Consider the following 20,738-nt stretch of genomic DNA (forward strand, 5'->3'; position numbering starts at 1 on the left):
GGTTCTAGCACTGAATTCATGTACTGATGGTAGTTGTAGTGCTGGACTCATATACTGATGATAGTTCTAGTGCTGAATTCATGTACTGATGGTAGTTGTAGTGCTGGACTCATATACTGATGATGGTTCTAGCACTGAATTCATGTACTGATGGTAGTTGTAGTGCTGGACTCATATACTGATGATGGTTCTAGCACTGAATTCATGTACTGATGGTAGTTGTAGTGCTGGACTCATATACTGATGATAGTTCTAGCACTGAATTCATGTACTGATGGTAGTTGTAGTGCTGGACTCTTATACTGATGATAGTTCAAGTGCTGAATTCATGTACTGATGGTAGTTGTAGTGCTGGACTCATATACTGATGATAGTTCTGGCACTGAATTCATGTACTGATGGTAGTTGTAGTGCTGGACTCATATACTGATGATGGTTCTGGCACTGAATTCATGTACTGATGGTAGTTGAAGTACTGGACTCATATACTGATGATAGTTCTGGCACTAAATTCATGTACTGATGGTAGTTGTAGTGCTGGACTCATATACTGATGATAGTTCTAGTGCTGAATTCATGTACTGATGGTAGTTGAAGTACTGGACTCATATACTGATGATAGTTATAGTACTGAATTCATGTACTGATGGTAGTTGAAGTACTGGACTCATATACTGATGATAGTTATAGTGCTGAATTCATGTAATGATGGTAGTTGTAGTGCTGGACTCATATACTGATGATGGTTCTAGCACTGAATTCATGTACTGATGGTAGTTGTAGTGCTGGACTCATATACTGATGATAGTTCTAGCACTGAATTCATATACTGATGGTAGTTGTAGTGCTGGACTCTTATACTGATGATGGTTCAAGTGCTGAATTCATGTACTGATGGTAGTTGTAGTGCTGGACTCATATACTGATGATGGTTCTGGCACTGAATTCATGTACTGATGGTAGTTGAAGTACTGGACTCATATACTGATGATAGTTCTGGCACTAAATTCATGTACTGATGGTAGTTGTAGTGCTGGACTCATATACTGATGATAGTTCTAGTGCTGAATTCATGTACTGATGGTAGTTGAAGTACTGGACTCACATACTGATGATAGTTCTAGTGCTGAATTCATGTACTGATGGTAGTTGTAGTGCTGGACTCATATACTGATGATGGTTCTAGCACTGAATTCATGTACTGATGGTAGTTGTAGTGCTGGACTCATATACTGATGATAGTTATAGTGCTGAATTCATGTACTGATGGTAGTTGTAGTGCTGGACTCATATACTGATGATAGTTCTAGTGCTGAATTCATGTACTGATGGTAGTTGAAGTACTGGACTCATATACTGATGATAGTTCTAGTGCTGAATTCATGTACTGATGGTAGTTGTAGTGCTGGACTCATATACTGATGATGGTTCTGGCACTGAATTCATGTACTGATGGTAGTTGAAGTACTGGACTCATATACTGATGATAGTTCTAGTGCTGAATTCATGTACTGATGGTAGTTGTAGTGCTGGACTCATATACTGATGATGGTTCTGGCACTGAATTCATGTACTGATGGTAGTTGAAGTACTGGACTCATATACTGATGATAGTTCTGGCACTAAATTCATGTACTGATGGTAGTTGTAGTGCTGGACTCATATACTGATGATAGTTCTAGTGCTGAATTCATGTACTGATGGTAGTTGAAGTACTGGACTCATATACTGATGATAGTTATAGTACTGAATTCATGTACTGATGGTAGTTGAAGTACTGGACTCATATACTGATGATAGTTATAGTGCTGAATTCATGTAATGATGGTAGTTGTAGTGCTGGACTCATATACTGATGATGGTTCTAGCACTGAATTCATGTACTGATGGTAGTTGTAGTGCTGGACTCATATACTGATGATAGTTCTAGCACTGAATTCATATACTGATGGTAGTTGTAGTGCTGGACTCTTATACTGATGATGGTTCAAGTGCTGAATTCATGTACTGATGGTAGTTGTAGTGCTGGACTCATATACTGATGATGGTTCTGGCACTGAATTCATGTACTGATGGTAGTTGAAGTACTGGACTCATATACTGATGATAGTTCTGGCACTAAATTCATGTACTGATGGTAGTTGTAGTGCTGGACTCATATACTGATGATAGTTCTAGTGCTGAATTCATGTACTGATGGTAGTTGAAGTACTGGACTCATATACTGATGATAGTTCTAGTGCTGAATTCATGTACTGATGGTAGTTGTAGTGCTGGACTCATATACTGATGATGGTTCTAGCACTGAATTCATGTACTGATGGTAGTTGTAGTGCTGGACTCATATACTGATGATAGTTATAGTGCTGAATTCATGTACTGATGGTAGTTGTAGTGCTGGACTCATATACTGATGATAGTTCTAGTGCTGAATTCATGTACTGATGGTAGTTGAAGTACTGGACTCATATACTGATGATAGTTCTAGTGCTGAATTCATGTACTGATGGTAGTTGTAGTGCTGGACTCATATACTGATGATGATTCTAGCACTGAATTCATGTACTGATGGTAGTTGTAGTGCTGGACTCATATACTGATGATGGTTCTAGTGCTGAGTTCATGTACTGATGGTAGTTGAAGTACTGGACTCATATACTGATGATGGTTCTGGCACTGAATTCATGTACTAATAGTAGTAGTAGTGCTGGACTCATATATTGATGATAGTTCTGGCGCTGGCGCTGAATTCATGTACTGATGGTAGTTTTGGTGATTGATTAATGTAAGTTATAAGTCTCCATTTAAAAAAAAATTGTTTGCAACCTTTGGGATTGGTTCAGTATGACAATGTGGTGTTTGGACCAAAAAAATATTTTGTACCCCTGCAATAGAAGATGCCTGCACATTTCTCCAAGAGCACCACTGTGTCCATACAAGCAAGCTTGGTAACAATCAATCTTGCCTATTTTTACAATTGGGTTTTGTTTAAAAATGTTGCACTGTTTGGCTTTTAAAATCTCTTTGTTTTCATGCACATTCAACTCAGATGTGGCCTATGGTCATCAATCAGCTGAGAGAAGCTCAGAAAAATAATTAAAAAAAAAGATTTACAAACTCTCCCATTGGAGCATCAGAATGCGCTCACTGATAGATCCTTAGTTAACTCATTCTGCAGCAAACACCACACAGTGCAACACCAAATACAATTCTCTCGATATTCAGGAGTAGATGGGGAAGGGAATCGTTGTGTGAGACTCCCGATTGCAGAGCATGTTGAGCAGGAGGTTAACCCTTGCTCTGTGTGTCTGTGTCGCTACATCCGATTATCTGCATTACACAAGCACACCCAAAATACTCATATAACACGTTATCCAACCACATTCGCTCTTCACTAATTATCCACCTTTGTCGATATTTTTTTCTTTTTACTTACATATACGGATTTGGAGCTACAGTATATATCATTTTGAAATTGGGTTTTATTAAATATTTTCCATCGTTTGGCTTTGACAGGGTCTTTATTTTCCAGCACATTCAACTTTAATATGATCTCTGGTCATCTATCAACTGGGAAAGGCTCAGAAATTTTTTTTTTTTACAAACTCACCATTGTACAGTCAGAATGAGCTCACTGATAGATTCTTAGTTAACTAGTTAGTTCTGCAGCTAACAATAGACAGTGCACCAAAGAGGCCATAAAAACAAATGTTTTAGTGAAACCAAATAGTAAAACTAATTTTTATTCCCAAATTCATGCATTTAATAAAAAAAAAATACACTAGTCTCAGAAATGTAATCAATAGAAAGTATTGAATGAGGTAAATCGCACCGTTCTGTGAATATGTGGATTCACCTGCGTTCAGTAGAATGCAGCTTTTTGGACGCAGCGAAAATATGGTGCATCCAAAGCGCTGCTACTACCGGATCGTGTGAACATAGCCTTAAAATCAGAATGGCAGCTTTTTTCTGATATTAAATTGAGCACTTTATGAGTCCATAAGTCTAGATCTGTCTCCGCCCGTCCAGCCTGACTGACAGCTGCAGCTTATACTGAGCAGTGTGAGATTTTAGCAGCAGCAGGGAGGAGGGACACTGAGGAGCTGTCAATCAGGCAAGGGGAGTAGAGAGACAGCAGCAGAGACTGAGATTATACTTGTAAAAAGGAGTCTACGGCCATTATGATGTAGATGATAAAAGTAAGTACACCAGCCACATCAGGTATACAAGATCTATTTAATAATGTATGTCCCATTATAAAAATCTGGTGACAGATCCACTTTAAACCAAATATTGAACAAGGAGCCTAAATAATGCTGAGCCAAACTGATATCAATGTTGATTCTTTTTTGGGGAATTTATAGTACAAATGTTATAATACGGGCACAAAGAACAGAATGAGGCTGCGAGGCAACAAACTCACCGATAATGAATGTTGCTGCAAATCCGAGTGGGGCGTGAACCCACGCAAGTCCTTTTGTAGGAAGGTAAACTATTTCTGCCGTGCCATTGATATACGCGCCTCCGACCCATGTGGCTGTGCAAACAAAACAGAGAAAAGGCGTCCGTGCCATTGAGATCTTTCTGTCACTCACAATGAAACTGTAAGAGGTCACATCACATTGGGTTCACTATGGGCAAAATCTGCTATTAAAGATGCTGCTGGTCGCCCTTGGAAACAGACAATAGTTTAATTCCACCCGTCGACAGACAGATGACCTAAGGGGCATCAGACACATTGGAGTAATGTCAGATGAACATGCTGGTCTGCACAGGACAGGAGGACAGCAGTGTGTATATGGCGGCCTCTTATACTGGAGCCCTGTTACATCTCCTGCGACTCCAGCGCTGAAGTTCCGATGGTTCACAATGGTTTTGTTTGCTTTGCTAAAGCGATGATGCACCGGTTATCCAGAAGTGTAAAAATCATGTACATGTGCACAATCTACTTATATATGTACTAGATTATGGCCCGATGCTATCGCATCGGGAGGATGCGATAGTATCACACCTCTTGCCATGTTAACCCTCAACACACACACTCCTCTCACCTTTCACCATCTCCACTCACGTCCACTCACTTCTTCACTCCACATACGACCCCTTCTCTCACTCCGTCTCTCATACTCACGCCGTCATCGCCGCTGCTCCACGATCCCCGACATCTTCTTCCGCCGGCGCCATCCTGGATCCAGACGTCCTTCCACGCCGGCGACATGTTCTTGCGGCGACGCCATCTTGAGTATCGTGAAATCCCGCTATACTCAAGATGGCGTCGCCGCAAGAACATGTCGCCGGCGTGGATGCCGTCGGGATCCAAAATGGCGTCGGTGAAATCTCGCGAGATTTCACTGACGCCATTTTGGATCCCGACGGCATCCACGCCGGCGACATGCTCTTGCGGCGACGCCATCTTGAGCATCGCGGGATTTCACGATACTCAAGATGGCGTCGCCGCAAGAACATGTCGCCGGTGTGGAGGACGTCTGGATCCAGGATGGCGCCGGCGGAAGAAGATGTCGGGGATCGTGGATCAGCGGCGATGACGGCGTGAGTATGAGAGACGGAGTGAGAGAAGGGGTCGTATGTGGATTGAAAGAGTGAGTGGACGTGAGTGGAGATGGTGAAAGGTGAGAGGAGTGTGTGTGTTGAGGAGGAGTGGTGTGTTGAGGGTTAACATGGAAAGAGGTGTGCGGTGACGTCACCGGTTAAAACTGGACGGAAGTTGTTACAACCGGAAGCTGCTTAGGGCATTTATTATTATAGATATGTATCTTTTATATCAATGTATCTTCATATCCATCTATCCTTCTATCTATCTTTTATAACCAACTGGTTTTCTCCCACTAGTTGCTGCTTTTTATCTAAACAGATACAGTTGTGCTCAAAAGTTTACACACCCTGGCAGAATTTTTGCTTTCTTGGCCTTTTTTTCAGAGAATATGAATGATAACATCAAGACTTTTTCTCCACTCATGGTTAGTGGTTGGGTGAAGCCATTTATTGTCAAACTACTGTGTTTTCTCTTTTTAAATCATAATGACAACACAAAACATCCAAATGACCCTGATCAAAAGTTCACATACCCCATTTCTTAATACTGTTTATTGCCCCCTCTAACATGAATGACAGGTTGAAGTCTTTTGTGGTAGTAGTGGATGAGGTTCTTTATTTTGTCAGATGGAAGAGCTGCCCACTCTTCTTGACAAAAAGCCTCCAGTTCCTGTAAATTCCTGGGCTGTCTAGCATGAACTGCGCACTTGAGATCTCCCCAGAGTGGCTCAATGATATTGAGGTCAAGAGACTGAGATGGCCACTCCAGAACCTTCACTTTGTTCTGCTGTAGCCAATAACAAGTCAACTTGGCCTTGTGATTTGGATCGCTGTCATGTTGAAATGTCCAACTACGTCCCATGCGCAGCTTCCAGGCTAATGATTGCAAATTTGCCTCCAGTATTTGCTGTTAACATGCTGCATTCTTATTTCCTTCAACATTGACCAAGTTTCCTGTGCCTTTGAAGCTCACACATCCCCAAAGTATCAGTGATCCACCTCCATGCTTTACAGTAGGAATGGTGTTTCTTTGAACATAAGCCTTGTTGACCTCTCTCCAAATGTAACGTTTATGGGTGTGGCCAAAAAGTTCAATTTTGGTCTCTTCACTCCAAATTACCTTGCTCCAGAAGTTTTGAGGCTTGTCTCTGTGCTGTTTTGCATATTGGAGGCTAGATATTTTGTGGCATTTGCGTAGTAATGGCTTCCTTCTGGCGACACGACCATGCAGCCCATATTCCTATAAGTGCCTCCATATTGTGCATCTTGAAACAGCCACACCGCTAGTTTTCCAGTATTTCAGCTGATGTTATTTGTGAGTTTTTCTTTGCATCCCGAACAATTTTCCTGGCAGTTGTGGATGAAATTCTTGTTGGTCTACCTGACCGTGGTTTTGTTTTTTCAGAGTCCCTGATTTTCCATTTGTTAATCACAGTTTGAATGCTGCTGACTGGCATTATCAATTCCTTGAATATCTTTTTGTATCCCTTTCCTGTTTTATACAGTTCAACTACCTTTTCCCATAGATCGGTTGGCAATTCTTTTGCTTTCCCCATGACTCACAATCCAGAAACATCAGTGGCTGGATGAAAGATGCAAGAGTCTGTCTGGATCCCAGAAACTCACTCAGCTTTTATGCACAAACTGATTAGAAGCAAACAGGTCACAGGTGAGCATATTACCTTTAGTAGCCAGTCAAACATATTTGTGTCAACTTCTGAGCATGTTGTGGGTCGCCCACCAGGGCAGTGGGGTACTCAGTACCGGGCCGGTATCTCAGAGGGAAGTGTCACAGTAGCGGTGACCCGGTCCATGGCCCTGGGCGTCCATGTAAAAGGGATTAAGAGTGGCTGGTTAAAGTTTATAAGTGGATGATACGTGACACCACCTGTGGTGTTCGGCAATGAAGGTGTTAAGCCAACGCTGCAGACAGATCCTCTGGGACAGATGGTGTGGTGCAGCAATGATGGTGTAGCACTCCACAGGCAGGGCTGTAGTCCCAGGGCAGAGTAGATGAAGAGGATTGGTGTTGAGGAAGAGGGTGTAGTGTTTGGCACAGAGATGTAGCAGTGCTGGAGACTGCAGGAAGAAGGCAAGGACACAATAGGGTGCAGTTTCTTTTACCTTTACTTTGCTTGGTAAATGCAGTCCAGAATTACAGATTACAGATGGAACAGAGACTGGCCAGCCTGGAAGCAACTTAGGAATCTCTCTATCAGATGGGTTGTGTAGTCTCCTTTCTAGCGCTTAGCTGAGGTACTTGCAGTACGGTGTTACACTGAAGTTCCACTTGCTTGTTCTCTCTTATAACTCCCTCGTATGGCAGACAGCTGTAGCCTTCTTCTTCTTCTGGCTCACCCGTTGCTGTTGTGCCTCCGAGTCTTATATGGGAACAGAGCATTTACAGCTTCCAATTCCTCCAGTTTCTACTGCAGGAACATAAGTATCCATACAACCTTGGAGACCGGGCTCCAGATCATGCGCTATAGCTAGAAGTGAACGCTGAACTCTGCTCAATCTTCCAGCTCCTCTCCTCACCTCCACACACGTTGCCCTCCTCACACGAACTAACTAATTTCCCCTTCCTGGCCCACAGAGAGCAGCTCCTCCCCCAAGTTTTGGTTCAGAGCTGTGCTGTGTGTTGTATTTACCTGATAGAGAGACCCCTTATTGCTTCCAAGCATGACATCACACTCCCTAGGAGGAAGGTAATGCCACTGTGGCGACCATACTCCTGGGGGCACCACAGTTGTCAGGCCAAAATCACCAGGGTATGTGAACTTTTGATCTGGGTCATGTGGATGTTTTGGGTTGTCATTATGATTTAAAAAGAGAAAACACAGTAGTTTGACAATAAATGGCTTCACCCAACCACTAACCATGAGTGGAGAAAAAGTTTTGGTGTTATCATTCATATTCTCTGAAAAAAGGACAAGAGCAAAAATTCTGCCGGGGTATGTAAACTTTTGAGCACGACTGTATATATGTATGAGATAGATAGATAGATAATTATCTATCTCATATTTATTAATCTATTTTCTCATATTTATTAATCTATTATCTATCTATCTACAGTATCTATCTAATATCTGTCAATCTATGGTATGTATCCCATCCACCTACCTGTTTTCTTTCTGATTTATTAATTTATCTTTGAATATTTGTACTAATTATCTCCTGTTCAGAGATCCACAGACATAATCCCTTCCACTTCACTTAGAGGATCCTCAACTTCCTAAGCAGTTTACTATTTCAAGTCACAGAATACATAATTGACAAGAATTTAAAACTTAATTAATGAACTTAAGACAGGAAACTACAATAACAATTTAAAGACTGAAGAATGGACTAAATGGCACAGTTCCTTAAATGACTTTAGGATAGATGGAGGTTCTGTTTGTGGCTGGCTCCCAACAAGCTTTCTAGTTTTTCTGCTGGAAACAAAAGTGCATAAAAACATCAGAATCTGACAGACCCCCAAAAAGTGAACGATGAAGCGTCCACCTGTGCCTACTTGGATTATTTGGAAAATAGACAAATGTATCTGACACATTGATGATCCTTCTGGTTTGAGGTATCCCATTAAAATCCATAGTCCTGGGTCTATTAGTATCATTTGGATTTATTGAACATGCCTCCAATATCAATAGTAATCATGACGGAAATTTATTACTATCAGCATTTTCAGCTGCCGCCCTCTCTGAGGATGAAGGTGACCTGTTGGATCTTTCTGTACGAAAATGTTGGTTTACATAACCCAAATTGCAGACAAATATAAGAAAAATCAGGAAATATAAAAAAAAGTGTAAATGAAAAATGTCTTAATTTTTCAAATTTTCTTCTTAATCCCATAGACATTAGCCATTTCCTACACTTACCTGTAGTTGTGAATAGCCCTACGAATATATTCAAGTTCCTTCCCCCGACAATGGCCACCTCGGTTTGCTTCATGTTCTTCTCACTTCTTTTGGCTTTCCAGGCAGCCCAGAGACCGGTCAATAAAGTCATAGCGTAGAAAATGATGACAGCTATCAAGCCGGGAACATTCAGAGCCATCTTCTCAACAACTTTCTAAAGTGGATAGACAGAAGCGAGCATAGTAGATTCACCAATGGCTCCTGATGTAGAAAATCCTTTGAAATTTACCCACTTGTGGTTGACTGATCTATATACTGGGTCACCATGTGCTGCAGTACAGCTGGGTCAGCTCATCTCCTGGACCTCTTGTACTTGTGCAAGAAAAAAAAAAAACTTTTCTAGTCCCTCCAACAATAACTGGCAGGGGGGGACGTTTTTGGCTGGAAGCCCAGGAGCTTCATTCAGATGTGGACGAAGTAAAAGGAAGCTTGTGTTTATGTTCTTTATGTTTGTCTCTCTTTTTTTTGTCTTTTTTTTGTTTCTTTCACTTTGCCCTTGCTCAAAATTCGGGACCAATTCAAGATCAAGACACTACTGCAGAGATACATTCAGGGGCAGGGGGTAATTGAGAAAAATATCACAATGGTTCTTGCCCCCCCATACCTGGGACAGCAGGGAGACCCTGCTTCTATACCCAAGGAGGTTGTCTTTATAGGACCTCTTTGAATGGTAAAATAATTTTGAGATATTGTAAGTTGGTGGGAGATATGGCCTTGTCCCATCAGGCCAACCTGTGACCATATGTTCAGTTAAAAAGGTTGAAAGTTATCTCCTATCTAAAAGATAGGGGATAACTTTCCAAATGTTAGTTATCCGTCATTTGTAGCCCCTACCAATCCCAAGAACTGGTCGGAATTCAGCGATGGTCAATCATGCACATCAGCTCTCCATTCATACTAAAAGAAGCACCGAAGACCAGGAGAACTCTGTAATCGGTAATCTCCGGCAGTCCTGTTAATAAATAGTAGAGCGGTAGTGAGTATGATCGATCTCCATTCCATTCATCTGAGGTTCTTCAAAACCCTGGTTTTCAGGATCGGTGAAGGCCACGACGATTGGACCCCCAGTAATCAGAAAGTTAGCTTCTGTCCCATGGATAAGTTTTAAAATTGAGAAACATCTTTAAGGGCTTGGAATTTCCATCTGTGAACCATACGCTGTACACAAGCAGACAATATGGGGATGAGGATAGGCACCAACAGAAGGTAGTGTTCTGACCCCAACCTACGTGAGACCAGTGGTCAACAAACTGCTGTTGCCCAGTTTCTTTTCCAATGAGTGGCCTTAATGTTTAAGGGCCCCGTTACATTTAGCGATGCACCAGCGATCCCGACTACAATACGACCCGGTCAGGATCGCTGGTGCATCGATAAATGGTCGCTAGTGAGCTGCCAAACAGGCAGATCTCACCTGCGACGTAGCAGCGGTCGGCGGTCGTTACTTATCTGTCAGACGTGGCGATGAAGACGTCCTCCCGCCCGCGTCCATGCGTCGCTCATCGGCGCCAGCAGGAAGCCGCTGACGAGAAACGGCCCAGGACGTTCTCACACGATCAGTGATAGCCAGTGGGGGAGCCGGTCAGAGGTAAGTATCACACATAGCGATATCGCTAGCAATATCGCTGCTGCGTCACAAAATCGGTGACGCTTAAGCGATATCGCTAGCGATCTCGCTTAGTATGACGGGGCCTTAAAATAGAGTAAAACTGCTTTCAGTTGGCTCATTTCAATATCAAAACCAGCCTCCTTCTATGCCATGACTTATTCAGACAGTGAGAGAGATGGAGGCTGGCTTAACTATATAAATGAGTGTGACGATGTCAGCTTACGCTGAGTCGACTTTTCCTTTAGAGTGGACCCTCTGGGTCGTGGCACACACCCACCTAGGGTGAGTTGACCTTGTGAGGAACCACCCCCTATACAGGGAGTGTCAGGGGCAAGACCAAGGGGGTGAGCCACCACGACTGCTGGCACCAGACACTAGGTACGAGTGTCTGACGACAAGGACGAGCAGGAAGCAAGACAAGACAAGACGTAAGTTCAAGGTATCTTCATTAAGACAACTTCAGGATAACATTCAGTGCAAAAACGTGAGAACAAGCAAACACGGCAAGGTGCGTGCATGGCACGCCAAGGTCCATGGAATAGTACGTGCTAGAAGGCAAGCCTGGTTACCGGCAAGGACATGATGGCATCGGACTTCGGACAGCAGGCAATGATCAACAGGGTCATCAGGTTCCGGAGCTCTGATGGCGATCGGCAGGATCCGGGCATCCGGCAAACCAGGGTACAGGCAAGGAGGCACAACAGATATCCATGCATGATGCGTGTTAGGGAACACGCCGAGGTCCAAGGCAGGATTCCAGGCAGGGTGCGTGCTAGGGGCACCCCAGGGTCCAGGGCAAGGTGCAAGGCAGGGTGCATGTGTAGGGGACACGCCAGGGTTCAAAGCAAGATGCAAGGCAAGGTGCGTGTGTAGGGGACACGCCAGGGTTCAAAGTTCAACAAACAAGACGGTGTGTGTAGAGACATGCCAAGGCACAAGGTACAAGGCAGAGTCCTGCACGTGCAGAGAGACACGCCAGGGTCAGGGTTCAAGACAGAGTCCTGTGTGTGCAGAGGGCACGCCAGGGTGAGGTTCAAGGCAGAGTCCTGCGTGTGCAGAGAGACACGCCAGGGTCAGGTTACAGGCAAGGACCTGTGCATGCGAGAGGGCACGACAGGGTACATGGCAAGACCTGCGCGTACTTTTACAGAAGCACGGGGAGGTATGCCATGGGGCAGGCGAGGGCCTGCGCGTGCTAAGAGAAGCACGGAGAGCACAGTGCAGAGACAGCGTGAGTGGAAGGAAGCACAGAGAGCACGGCTGGGGCACTGGCTAGCTGGACGGGCTGCAGAACAAACAGGCGGGTAAGACTCCAGCGAACCCGACTGGGGCATAGCAGGCGACACAGCTGTCACTGACCGACGAGCACGGCTGAGGCACAAGCAGGCGGGCATGGCTAGGGCGGGCACGGCTGGGGCACAAGCAGGAGGCTAGGAAGGCCAGGCGCATGCAAAGGGCACACGAAGAAGCAAGGCAAGGCTAGGCAGGATACGAAACACGGAGCGGAACGTAGGCAGAAACACAGAGCCAGATCAGAGCGAGAACAAAGCTAGCAGCTGAGCGTAGGCCGTAGCACAGAGCTGGGTCAAGGAAGAACCTTGAGACTAGCGTGGAAATGTGCCAGAGAGCACGATAGGACAGAGTCTAGCAGCGGAGCGTAGGCCGAAGCCCAGAGCCGGGTCAAGGGAGAACCTTGAGACTAGACATGGAAATGTGCAAGAGAGCACCATAGGGCAGAGTACGGAAAACCAGGCAGAGACAAGAAACATGAGAAGTACTACAAGGCTCAGAATAGCAAAGACCAGACATGGCGAAACAGGCAAAGGCAGAGAACAGCGAAAGTACTACAAGACAAAGCAAGGCAAGGACAAACATGGCACGAGAGACAACACAAGACATGGCACGAGACAAGAGGCAGAGTACAAGCACAGAGCGTGTGCAGAGACGCACTACAGAGCAGAGTGCAGGGGCACAGAATACAGGGAGCGACCGAGCAGACCAAGCAGCCATGCAGGGAAGCAACACAATACTCAGCCCCGACCATAGGAAGGGGCGGTCTGATATAGCACCATAGCACCTGCAGTTCTGGGTCAGGATCAGGGAAGGACTTCCGGTTCAGATCCTCCAGGATCATAGAGAGCGTTGCTAGATCAGACTGGGCAGAACCATAGAGAAGGTCACATGATCAGGGCTCCAGGAATACATAGAGGATTGCAGAATCAGACAGTGCTGGAACATAGGAAAGGTCACATGATCAGGGGTTCCAGGAATACAGAGGATTGCAGAATCAGAGCAGAGACGGATGGTTACCTAGCAATGGCATGCAGCCATGAAGTAAGGTGCGCATGCACACCGCTCCAGACATCTTGCAGCACGAGACATAACGGGCATGAGAATTCAGTGCACGTGCACACCGCTCAAGGAGTCATGCAGCATAACAGACATGGCGGGCATGACAGGCATAACGGACATGACAGGCATAACCGACATGGCGGGCATGACAATGAGCCAGTCAGCCAGGTTCATTCGTACACTGACACAGGGAGGAGGAGGTGGCTAGCACGACGAACTCAGCTACCAGCCGACAGACAACAGGATGCCGCACATAGTGGGAGCGGAGGACAGTAAGAATAGTGGTTTATTTCTTTTTAAAATGTGTTGGAGAAGAGCAAGGAACGTGATTGCAGGAAGGGGCCCAGGATGGGTGACAATTTACTAAGAAAGGGCCCAGGATGGGGGTTATTTTAACAAGAAGGAGCCAAGGATGGGGGACATTATTACTAGAAGGGGATCAAGGTGGGGGACATTATTAGAGGAAGGAGCTCAGGATGGAAGACACTATTACTGAAAGGGGCTCAGGATGGAGGAAATTATTATTGGAAGGGGCCCAGTATGAGGGACACTATACCAAGATAGGGGACATTATTACAGAAAGGGAGCCATAACGAGGGACATTATTATAGGATAAGAGATATTATAAAAGAAAGGAACCCCGAACGGGGAGCATAATATTAGGATGGGGATATTATACCAATATGGGGCCCACGATAGGGGACATTATTACAGGATGGGGCCAGGAAGGTAGACATTATACTAAGAAGAGGAACAGGATGGAGGACAGCTCATAGAATCCCACGGTTTGCAGTATCACCTCTATGCCGATGACACGCAGATCTACCTATCTGGACCCAACCTCGCCTCCTTACTGACTGAAATCCCACAATGTCTGTCTGCTATCTCAGCCTTCTTCTCTGCTCGCTTTCTCAAACTGAACATGGACAAAACAGAATTCATCATCATTCCCCCATCTCACTCTACCCCTCCACCAGACCTATCCATCAATGTCAACAGCTGCTCTCTTTCCCCAGTCCCACACGCTCGGTGCCTTGGGGTGATCCTCGATTCTGCGCCCTCTTTCAAACCACAAATCCAAGCCCTCGAACTCCTCATGCCGCCTCAAACTCAAAAATATTTCCCGGATCCGCTCATTCCTCAACCACGAATCCACAAAAACACTAGTGCATGCTCTTATCTCCCGCCTCGACTACTGCAACCTCCTACTCTCTGGCCTCCCCTCTAGCACTCTGGCTCCGCTCCAGTCCATCCTACACTTCCCAACTAATCCACCTGTCTCCCCGCTATTCCCCAGCCTCCCCCCTATGCCAGGCCCTTCACTGGCTACCTATTGCCCAGAGGCGATGTGGCGCCCCTGAGAGTTCAGTCGCCACATAGGTACTGCACCTCCTTCTGGGGTGTGGTACCCCACTGTCCAGGTAAGGTGGAGACACCTGACCACACTCCAACACCTTCACCCCACACCACAAAGTAGTGTAGCAAAGCACCTTCGGTGGCTCCCTGCTTGGAGTGTAGCAGTCGTTCAGTTCAGTTCATTCAGTCAGTGAGTGAGAATGTAGAAGGACAGAGAGTGAGGCAGAGAAGATCCCTGGGAGAGGGATGGAAGAAGGAAGTGCTGCAGCAGGCCACAGTGATCTGGGTCTGCTGGCACAGGAAAGAGACAGAGAAAGGAAGCTTGATTCTCCATTGGGAAGAAGGATTAGTACGGAACGTAAGGAGAGTAGGAGGACTAAGGATCAGGGTTGGAAGCGAGAACCCTTCCCAAGTTCACAGCGCAAGGCCGGGATCCGGTCCCCGAGGTTGTATGGATACTAATGGTCCTGCAGCAGACACCAGAGGAATAGAAGTAGTGACCACTTTTTTCCCGCACAAGACTTGGGGGCACAACAGCAACGATATTGAGCCGGGACTAGGAAGAAGGAGTCCCCGAAGCAGGCTACAGCTGTCTGCCGTACAAGCAGAGTTCATAGGAACATCTGACAGGAGGAACTCCAGTGTAACTCAGTACTAGGAGTACTTCATTCAAAGGCGCTATAAGAGGAGACGTTCAGAAAAGGCACATATGTTGGCGGAGTGTTGGAAAGGAGTACTTCATCTTGCCTGGAAGTTGGCTGAGCTCCTGACACGGGCACAGATGCGGGCACCTGTACCTGCAACAGACTGTGAGTAAAGCTTTGGAACTACATGCCCTGGTGTCCTCCACTTATTCCTGCGCCAACCCGTCCAGCACTGCTACATCCACTGCGCCCGACACTACACCATCTAAGTGTCACTTCACCTACACTGCCCTGGGACTACAGCCCTGCCTGTGGAGGGCTATAACATCACTGCTGCACCACACCATCTCTCCCAGAGGATCTGTCTGCAGCGTCGGCTTACATCTTCATTGTCGAACACCACAGGTGGCATCACGAATCATTCATAGACCTTCCCCTTTTTTACAATGGGTGCCCAGGGCTACGGGCCGGGTCCCAGCTGCCGTGATATCTCCTATTGAAGCTCATCGGGCCCGGTACCGAGTACCCCACGGCCCTGGGAGGGCGACCCAATTTGGCGTCATGAACAGGATGACGAAGCCCGGTGATACCGGGTTCTGTGTGCCTACGATTTATTGGACTTAAAAGTTTGTGGAAATGTGCAAAAGATCCAATTTGATAGACTGTAAAATGAATGCTAAATATCTCCACCAGCGCGGTGAAGAAGGGCGTGACAACATGGGTGGTCCTAAGAAAAGACCGCGAACTGTCCTGGGCCTCCCCTGTCTGAACTTCTATGCAACAGCAACATGGCCCACCCCCCCCCGAGGGGTTCGTATGCTGGCATGGTATGGAGGAGTAGGAAGAAGACGCCGCCCCCAGAAGGAGGAGCGGGAGCCGGTGGCGGGAAAAGAGGCCAGACAGGAAGAGAAAGGAGAGAACACCATGATGGAAGGAGAGAGGAAGCCTGAAGAGCGAAGGGAGGTTAAGTTGAATCTCCCAGGCGCAATGGATGAAGGCTCCAATCTGGCTTCCCATCTAGACTGTCAACAGCTGGAGGATGAGATTACCCGGCTGACTCATGAACTGCGGCTGAAGCAGGAGGTGCTCTGGAGGAAGAAGTGGCAGCCCACCCTGGAGGGGCCACCACCCGCGGTACCTCAGTCACCGGTACCCGCCACTGCTGCACCGGATCTCCTCCAGGCAAACCCTGTGGAGCATGCGGCCGCTGCCATACCACCGGTAGCACCTGTCACCGCCGTCCCGCTGTCACCACCGCTGGGAGAGGACTGCCAGGAGGAGTTGTCCGAAGGCCCGGGAGCTGAAGAGGAAGAAGCTGCGCTCCAGCCTGGACCTGACGCGGTGGCGCAGGTCCCACCGGAGACCCCTGCGGACCCGGAGCCACCATCTGCTCCACTACCGCCGGCATCCGGACCGGCTACCCCTGTGGATACCCCTGCAGCTGCCCACCGTCTCAGGCCTGCACCGGAGCCGCGACACCACCAGGAGGCACCAGTTATGCCCTTCGGCCCTGAAGTTAGAGAAGCCACTGGGTGCCCGCAGGCTACAGTGGCCGGACAGGTAGTGCTGGACTTGGTCTGGGATCGGGATACTAGTCCACGGGGGGGAAACACCTGAACCCCTAACAGTTTTGCCGCAGTCCACAGTGGGCAGGGGCCGGTCCCGGGAAGAGGTGGAGGAGGAAGAGGAGTCCTATTGCCAGCAGACCCTCCGCCAGCTGGCCGCCGAGCAGAGGGAGAGAGAACAGAAGAGGCTGGCAGTGCTGGGTCCTGACCTGGACCGTAAGGAGAAGGTCCGTGCTGGACATTATGGTCCCCGGGATTCAGCAGGATGGGGTCGGGTTCTCAATGTTAATCACGAATGGGGGTTTGGGTTCATAGCAGACCCCCAGAAGATCTCTGACCTATTTTTCAGCCGGAGGGATATTGAGTCTCACCTCCGGAGGGGACATCCAGCGCGTGACCTACAGCCAGGGGAATATGTCACCTTTACCCGGCATGAGGGGCTACGCGGCTGGTACGCCCTAAACATACGCTGCATACCGGAGGACTTATTGGCAACTTACCTGAAGAAGAAAGCGTGTGTTACCCCGGCAGGAAAACCTCCCACAGTAGTTACCAAAACTGTTGTGAGTTCATTTTCCCCTTCACTACTGAGGCCCGAGGAACTCCCTCTTCTGGTAAAGAAAGGTACTGAGCCTGATTATCAAACACCTGAGTCTGATGATGATGACTGGCTGAGTGGAGTTACTGACTGGATATAAGGCTGCCGACGCCCTTCTGCCCTGCGGGTGATTTCTCTGTGGGATCCTTGGAGACCAGTCTGAACTCCTGCTCTTCTAAAGCTAAGTTTTCTGCTCGGCTTTTTGCATTCTTGCTTTGACTTTGTTTTGCTTTGTTTTTCTGGATTTCTGCCATTCCCTGCTGGGGTGTGCTGAATTCCTTTAGCTCTGTCTTCTGAAAATACCTGAGTGCTGATTTAGTTTTTGAAGCATAGCTGCTTCAGGGTCTTTTTCATATCAGCTTGTTGGCTTATGTCTTTGATAGGGTTTTGGCAGATTGCAGACAGCAACCTTCCTTTCCTGTTCTATTTAGTTAGCTTGGGCCCCGTCTTTGCTCAGTCTATCTTTCTATCTGTGTGAGTGTTTTTTCATCTTGCTTCACCGTCATTATATGTTGGGGGCTGCCTTTTTCTTTGGGGTCTGCTCTGGGGCAGTTTAGATTTTCTTTTCTGTCTTTAGGCTATTTAGCGCTCCGGCTGTGATCGAGGGGTGTAGGGCATCGTAGGAACCCCCCACGGCTACTGCTAGTTGTGTTGATAGGTTCAGGGGTCTGCAATCTGATAGTTGCCAACTTCTCTGGTTTTCTGGACGTAGCTTCTATTTTTGTGTCTGCCTCCTACGGTGACTCAATCATAACACAAAACTGTGTTTGTACCCACACCAGTGTGCCAGACTACATCGGTACCAATCCAGCATCCCTTGGTACAAGTCACCATCCCTGCTGTACCTCAGGCAGCAGCCATGCCGGCTGAATACCGGCAATTCATCAACCCACCAGGAGGTGGACACCCAGAGCATCTCCCCTGGAAGCAGCCCAAGCAACCAGCTTCCAGAACCCCAGGAGGGGACAACTAGCCATAATGTTTGCCTAAACTAACTGCTACCCAGGAGGGTATTTGCACCTTTGTGCCTGTTTTTCTATTTTGTTTGGTTTGTTCATCATGCTTTTGTTTTTCCAGTTGTTGCCCAGTTTATTCGGCAGCGTTGTTTTTCATATTGGAACTGTGGAGATCATGGACACTGAATGATCCAGAACTTTGTCGTAAATAGTTTGCACCTCTTTAGGTGCCCTCTCTTGGTTTTACATAGCCCTTTTATGGATAAGAACTACCTCATCGTGGAGCAGGGCTCCTACCAAAAGGACACTGCAAGAGATCCCGGCTGGGAGCGGTGTCCAGCACTTACAAGAATTATTGAAGTTTTGATGTGAAGCACTTTATAATGTGCCTTATGACAGTATTAATAGAGAATAGCTTTTATATAGAATCTAGTTAATAGCCATGACTAATAGGAATGTTTTAATAAAGAAATTTGAATAAAGATGAAGATTTGAAAAATGCAGGTGATGAACCAGGCATCAGCGGTTATCACTTAGGGTTAATAATAAAAGGAAAGTAGAAAATGTGTTGATAATGATACTTGAAGTGGTAGTGAGTTACTGCCAATAGCACTTTTTAATTAGGTACTGTAGTAAGATAGTTAGTTAAAATTGTTTGCAACGTTCAAGAGACAGTGCCTCTCATATTGAGATTAGATAAGAACTGTTTATTAGCATTATAAAATTTTGTATGTTCCTGTATTTCTCAAGTTCTGTTTTCTTGCAGCCGCGGACGTGCTGTGTTTAATGGGGGGTATGTGGCGCCCCTGAGGGTTCAGTCGCCACAGAGGTACTGCACCTCCTCCTGAGGTACTGCACCTCCTCCTGAGGTGTGGTACCCCACTGTCCAGGTAAGGTGGAGAAACCTGACCACAATCCAACACATGCACCCCACACCACAAAGTAATGTAGCAAAGCACCTTCGGCGGCTCCCTGCTTGGAGTGGAGCATAGCACCCCTTGGTGGCTCCCTGCTTGGAACACGAAACGTGCTGGGAGGTGTGTGGAGTTTAGTTCACATAAAAGAGCGGGAAGAGTTGAGTCAGTCGTTCAGTTCAGTTCATTCATTCATTCAGTCAGTGAGTGAGGATGTAGAAGGACAGTGAGTGAGGCAGAGAAGATCCCTGGGAGAGGGATGGAAGAAGGAAGTTCTGCAGCAGGCCACAGTGATCTGGGTCTGTTGGCACAGGAAAGAGACAGAGAAAGGAAGCTTGATTCTCCATTGGGAAGAAGGATTAGTACGGAACTAAGGATCAGGGTTGGAAGAGAGAACCCTTCCCAAGTTCACAGCGCAAGGTCGGGGTCCGGTCCCCAAGGTTGTATGGATACTAATGGTCCTGCAGCAGACACCGGAGGAATAGAAGTAGTGACCATTTTATTCCCACACAAGACTTGGGGGCACAACAGCAACGATAGTGAGCCGGGACTAGGTAGAAGGAGTCCCCGAAGCAGGCTACAGCTGTCTGCCGTACAAGCAGAGTTCATAGGAACATCTGACAGGAGGAACTCCAGTGTAACTCAGTACAAGGAGTTCTTCATTCAAAGGCGCTATAAGAGGAGACGTTCAGAAAAGGCACATATGTTGGCGGAGTGTTGGAAAGGAGTACTTCATCTTGCCTGGAAGTTGGCTGAGCTCCTGACCCGGAGGACACGGCACGGACGCGGGCACCTGTACCTGCAACAGACTGTGAGTAAAGCTTTGGAACTACATGCCCTGGTGTCCTCCACTTATTCCTGCGCCAACCCGTCCAGCACTGCTACATCCACTGCGCCCGACACTACACCATCTAAGTGTCACTTCACCTACACTGCCCTGGGACTACAGCCCTGCCTGTGGAGGGCTATAACATCACTGCTGCACCACACCATCTGTCCCAAAGGATCTGTCTGCAGCGTCGGCTTACATCTTCATTGCCGAACACCACAGGTGGCATCATGAATCATTCATAGGCTTTCCCCTTTTTTACAATGGGCGCCCAGGGCCACGGGCCGGGTCCCAGCTGCCGTGACATCTCGCATTGAAGCTCATCAGGCCCGGTACAGAGTTCCCCACGGCCCTGGGAGGGCGACCCAGCTACAATTCAAAACCCTAACCATGACATACAAAGCCATCCACAACCTGTCTCCTCCATACATCTGTGACATGGTCTCTA

At 47.0% G+C, this 20,738-nt stretch overlaps 1 protein-coding gene across 1 annotated transcript in view; it reads right to left on the minus strand.

Moving 5' to 3' along the window:
- LOC141096415 (high-affinity choline transporter 1-like) overlaps positions 1 to 20,738 on the minus strand; it is a 95,537-nt gene that overhangs the window by 70,623 nt on the left and 4,176 nt on the right. Inside the window, exons 2-3 of the mRNA XM_073582990.1 lie at positions 9,432 to 9,624; positions 4,424 to 4,537 (exon numbers count right to left, since the gene is read on the minus strand). Coding sequence (XP_073439091.1) covers positions 4,424 to 4,537; positions 9,432 to 9,609 — 292 coding nt within the window. The 5' untranslated portion in view covers positions 9,610 to 9,624. The remainder of the gene's footprint in view (positions 1 to 4,423; positions 4,538 to 9,431; positions 9,625 to 20,738) is intronic.

The sequence above is a fragment of the Dendrobates tinctorius genome, unplaced genomic scaffold (assembly GCF_039654945.1).
Source record: "Dendrobates tinctorius isolate UK_male_01 unplaced genomic scaffold, ASM3965494v1 ptg000075l, whole genome shotgun sequence".
Classification (NCBI taxonomy): Eukaryota; Metazoa; Chordata; class Amphibia; order Anura; family Dendrobatidae; genus Dendrobates; species Dendrobates tinctorius.